The following is a 6,000-nucleotide window of genomic DNA, read 5'->3' as shown; positions in this document are numbered from 1 at the left end:
TCATTCAGCACTCATTTTGAGCCTTTTAGGCCATGACTCTTCATTACCATAACTATACAAAGTATAGAACTAGGGCTATGTTCAGAACAGCATACATCTATATGCACTATATACAGTATGCACTGTGCACATTATGCTCATTTTCAGTATGCATGGAATACCTATAGACCTGCTTAATTTGCAGAATGTTTTAGCATAGTGCATTGACTCTCCTGTTAATGAAAGTGCATTGATTCACTGCAGTCTGGAAATGAACCATAAGTAACACCGGTCATCATTTGATCTTCCAATAGATTTTACACAATTTAATAATAAAAAATAAAAAAAATGCATGCACTTAAAATCTTGCAATTAAATGTAATTAAATTAAAACAGATAAGAAAAAGGAATCAGTCCTATCGGTCTATATATATATATATATATATATATATATATATATATATATATATATATATATATATATATATATATATATATTAGTGCTGTCAAATGCAAATTCATTATAAAGGCACCAATTTTATTAACTCGGCGCACATTTTCTGTTTGACCGGTGGCCTAGCCCATAGTTGGAGAAGTGGAGATACAGTGCTGCCAACTTAGCGACTTTGCAGACCCCTTCGGTGACTTTTTTTCCCCAAACCTTATTTAAACTTAGTTTATGAGAATGAGACTCGCTGGTACTGCCGCGCGCACACACCCTTCTTCTCTCTCTGTGCGTCTGCTCTGTTCAGCGAGGGACGGAGAGGAGCAGCACTTTCAGATATTATGTTGCTTCTCTAGTTTTACATGCATAGCCGAAATAACAGCACAGCTATTGTCATTATCTTATGTGTAATTGATTTGATCAGACTACGCCTCGATTATCAGGATTTTTGTGCAGATTAATATCTTGGAAGGGAGAGCAGGTTATGTAGCCTAGTCTTAATGGGTCGCGTTTCAGTCACTATTTCATATTCATTCCGTTGTCTGACAACAGAAACAGTAAAACATACCAATGAAAACAGTTTTATTGAGAATTTAGCTGCATCAAAATACAGTATGTGGGCACGGAGAGGCAAACAAATCTAATAATAAATAATAAATGTACATTTTGCATTTTCAGAAGTGAGCTGCCCTGTCCTGCAAAAACGTAAACAGGTTTGTGTAAGTGAACTGCTCAGTGCAAAGAAAGAGAAGTAATGGGAACCTGGAATTTCTTTTTTCATTTGTTTAATAGACATGAACAAGTTCTTTGAAAAACATCTATGACCTTTGAAACATGTCTAGTCTTCATGCTCTATGTTGACTATGGTTCCAATAATAATAAACATACATTTGCATAAAGCATCCATATTTGTCCATGCCCATGTTAATAAGAGTATTAAAAACTTGAAAAGTATTTATTTTAGAGTGCATTTAAAACAAATAAAAATGTGCGATTAAGTTGCGATTAATCACGAGTTATCTCGTGACCATCATGTGATTAATCACGATCAAAAAATTTAATCGATTGACAGCCCTAATATATATATATATATAGAGAGAGAGAGAGAGAGAGAGAGAGAGAGAGAGAGAGAGAGAGAGACTGATAGGTCCTTTGCATGCATTCACATCATTCACTAGATGGCACAAGCTGATTGGCCTCTCCTGCTGATTCTACAGCCAATGAGATTGCTTGTTCAAAATTTGAATATTTTATTTATATTTTGTATGCAAAGTTACCCTCTCCAGTAAGCGAATTATGCATATGTATGTGTGCATATATATAATTATATATATATATATATTATAATATATAATAATAACTCATACTGTAATATATATATATATTATATTTCAAGATATGACAACAATGTTCCAATGTTTGAAATGTTTATAGTTGCATACTGTGAATTTTTTTTTACTTATTTCATAAAGTAATATGTATTTTCATAAAATAGTAGCCTAGTAGTAAGCTAGTATTCTATTCTGAACACAGCCTACAACCGAGAAGAGGAGGACAGGAAATGAATGGCTATCAGTCACAAATCGGGTCATCTGAAGGTTTAGTTGAGTTGACTATGGAATGCGCCATTGGCAGAGCTTCCGTGGAAAGGACAATGGTGTGATCTTCAAGTGTAGCTAACACCTGAAACCATGTGAAAGCCTGGTGTGTAACAACTCCAGATAAAAGCCAGTGCTTTAGGCCATTTAAGAGAAGCAAACCTGAATGCAACCCCCGGTGCCTCTTTTCTGCTTTTAGACACTGTGTTATGTTAAACCACTGTATAAAGGATCTAAATATAAAGTCTTGAAATGCAAAAATTGCATGCAAAAAATAATTATCCAGGAAACATGCATCTGGGAAGCGTGAAATTCCTGTCCTCTGATAGTTTAGTGACACTTATCAAAAATCCTTCTGACATTAACAATGCATTGACTCTTGAGAGAGAGATTCAGGTTTGTGTCACGGATCTCATTCCATGTCCTTTGCTCATCTCCACGTGCAGATGTTTATTTCACAAACCAGAATCTCTGACATCAAACTCCCAGCATGCACCAGCACAGCATTGTGGGTCTTCAGCTTGAACGAGAATAAATTGCAGTCAATCTGTAACTGATACTGGTTTATACTACTTCGTGCAGACAGATGTTCTGCATAACCAAGATGAAGAACACTTGCTTACCAATCTTTAAGACACACTGAACAAATCCAGGTAAATCTGTCCCTGTGATTATATTGTGCAGTGTGTAATGAAGAAAAGCTTTGGGGAAGATTATGTACAAATTAGACACTTCCGGCCCGCATCATGCAGTAGGTTGGATTGTGATTGTGCAAGAGGACTATGGTGTTTTCTGAGGATGCTTGAAACCCCTTCTTAAACCTTACACAAGATGAAGCCATGAGTATTGCATCAACTTTGAATGCAGATTTAAAGATTGTTAGCTATTTGTACAGAGTGCAGTGCCAGTGGATGTTGGTTGAAAGCCTTATTTTGCCTTTTCTTTTTTTTGCCAGTTTGCCTTTTGGTAGTGTGCCTCTGTTGTTTGTTCAATTTTGGGCATAAAGTATGTATGTTAGGGTTAGGGTTAGCTTAACCCTAACCCTAAAGTCCCATTAGTTAATGTACCATCTAACATTCGCTAACAATGGGCAATTTGATACTGTATTTATTTAACATTTATATTAATTATTCATTGTTAGTTTATGTTAGCTCAAGTCTATTAAGTAATATTAACGCACACAACTTTTGATTTTAATAATATACAGTATTAGTAAATATTAAAATGAACATGAACTAAGATGCTTTAAAACTAATGTAATTATTTTGTGTTAACTAATGTAGTTAACTAACGGGTCCTTATTCTAAACTAAGTATTGATTTTGCAACAAATACCTTTGATTTTTTCAAATATCCATAATTATATCAGAAAAAAAAGTTTTGTTATTGTTCTTACAGTTCTTACAAATGCATTAATCCATTTTTTCTAATTATAAAAGGCATAACAGTATATACTGTAAGTATTATTAAATTTAAAAATAAATAACTTAAAATGTTGAAGTGAAATACACTCACTCATGAAGACTTCAGTTGTATTAGTAACCTAATAAAAGTTGATAATTGGACACCCGTGGAATAAAGTAATTTAACAGCAAATAAAAAATTGTTTTTGGCCTTTGTCTTGTGCTGCATCCACAAGTGTCAGAAGTCAAATCTGATATATCAGCCAGTGCAATATAAAGTGCCCCTTTCTGCATCTACAGTACAAAGCAACTTATATCACCTCTGTTGAGACCGAAGGGGCTGACAAAACACTTCTCAACTTTACATATACCCGTCATATGAGGTGGACATTCAAGATGATCTGTCAAGTTGCATGGCGGCAGTCCTTTAGAGTTGAGCTGCTTAACTTTTGCCCACATCTTATGATTTTTAATCTGTGGGCAATACAAATATTTGCGTATTTTTACCCTCGTTCAGAATGGTTGTGTAATGAAACTATAAAGCGCATAGGACAGACATCATGATATCTGCCAAGATTATAATCCTCTTGAATTGTGAAGTCCAGACCCCAGGGATAAATCAAATGTGGCTCTAGGGTGAAAACACACAAAGATCAAAATCCTGCCCTAGTAAAACAGAAAAAGCAAATAGAGGAGCAGCATCTACTGGGTAAAGCTATCTTTGTTAAGCATGTGTGGCAATCATCAGGGAATTACAGTCCAACAAACAACCTGTGCAGCTGCTATAGTAGTCGAAAAACACAAGTGAATTGACCCCACGGGACTTGTAGCACAATGCCTCCAGGGCAAGAAAGAAAATCCACTTGTGCATAATTGGGATTAAATATTTATTCTTCTTGCATGAGTATTAAGTCCTATGAGTCATAGTGAATGATGACTTGATGGCCAGATGTTGGCACACAACATCCATCCATGATTCCTCCCTGGATAACAGTAACCCCCACTCAACCTTCCCACACCGGTGACGGCAAATTCATGGGAGGATTATAGTTGACATGGCACAAAAAGACCAGCTGCTCCACAATCATAAATACAGCAAATGCTGTGCGGTCCAAATCTACAGCCCTGTGTTTTATCAGATGGAGACATAGCATAAATATATGGATTGACAAACATGAGTTTAATTACATATTGCCTTAATGTGTTACATAATGGGCTGTATCGTTAAAAAGACAAAACGCCACACGTTTCACAGAATACGTCGCAGTACCACATTGAAATTGTGTTCTTTGCATTTTAATTTACTAACACGCATCATAGTCTTTATTAACCCAAGAACGGTCATATTAATGAGAACGAATACAGCCTACAGTGACGCTGTTACCTGAGAAAATGAAAGATTATTTGCCATTATATGCTACATCTTGTGGACAATGTGCAAAGCGGTTTGCGTTTGGACAGCACGTACAGATTGCGCAACGTCACCAAATATGTGCTGCTCTTTACGAGTGTGTGCCGACAAACCTGTGCTGACCGTGGAGAAAAACGTGCGTTTGAGAGGATCCCACTCGTGTTCTTGTGAACGCTAGTGCATGTGGAATGATTGCATCTGCAAGTGGTCCTACTGAAGCTCAAGTTTGTGTGTCAGATGTGCCTGAAAACGGTAGGAACATCTGAGGGTTTAAAAATCAGACACGGAGCCTGTAAGACAGACATTCAGACTACAGTTCAGTGACCAAAAGGAGTGACCCCTCATTCTCCGGTACAAAAAAACAGGAACATAGAACCGAGGGCACCTGATTCCCGAAACTCAGAGCCTCAAACTCCAGCGCTCAGGCACTGTGAAACACTCTCCACCAGTGGACTCATCTTCTCTCACCCGACTTCCCTCACACGGCCGTGTGTTGGGTGATGTCGCTTCGGGGAGACATGGACATCTGGCGGGTGAACTGGCTGAAGCTTGCTGCTCGGGGTCGGGTGCGAGGAGCCGGGGACGAGGTGGGAGGGAGCGGTCCGGTCTGGGTTTGCTGAAGAGGCAGCGAGGTCTGATCTGACACCTTCAGCTCCTCCTGCTGTTCTTGTGTCAGATCTCTGGAGAACAAGCTCTGGATCAACTGCAACTTCTCCTTTTCTTCATACAGGAAGACGTCCACCAGAAGAGTCTTCTCCTTCTTCAGCTGCTCGCTGATGTTTTTGGGCACGTCCGGGATCACCCAGGCCACCAGCATGCTCATGGTTATCACCAGGTTCTGGAGAAGTGGGAGATGCATAAGCACATTCATATTTACACACGTATGTTAATGGGTGGGGCGCAGGAAATCATACACATCAGTGGCTATGATGAAAAGATCTTTTACACACCAGGTAGCATTTCAGGTATTGGACCTCTGCCAATGACATATATACAGTACATACACTTCCTGATAATGAGGCTCATATAGAAGAATATATATTTTATATATAACACACCGTTCAAAAGTACGGGGTCGGAAAAGATTTTTCAATCTCTTCACTCACCAAGTCTGAATTTATTTGACCAAAAAAAGAGTTCAATTATAAAATGTTATTATAATTTA

At 37.9% G+C, this 6,000-nt stretch overlaps 1 protein-coding gene across 1 annotated transcript in view; it reads right to left on the bottom strand.

The window, feature by feature from the left end:
• Positions 1–4,299: 4,299 nt before the first annotated feature.
• Positions 4,300–6,000, bottom strand: part of LOC306861890 (anoctamin-1-like) — a gene marked incomplete at its 5' end in the record, with an annotated part of 37,168 nt that continues 35,467 nt past the window's right edge. Inside the window, one exon of the mRNA XM_079404374.1 lies at positions 4,300–5,673. Coding sequence (XP_079260500.1) covers positions 5,314–5,673 — 360 coding nt within the window. The 3' untranslated portion in view covers positions 4,300–5,313. The remainder of the gene's footprint in view (positions 5,674–6,000) is intronic.

The sequence above is a fragment of the Barbus barbus genome (assembly GCF_936440315.1).
Source record: "Barbus barbus genome assembly, chromosome: 42".
In the NCBI taxonomy this organism is placed as follows: Eukaryota; Metazoa; Chordata; class Actinopteri; order Cypriniformes; family Cyprinidae; genus Barbus; species Barbus barbus.
This window is presented reverse-complemented; position numbering and strand designations above follow the sequence as displayed.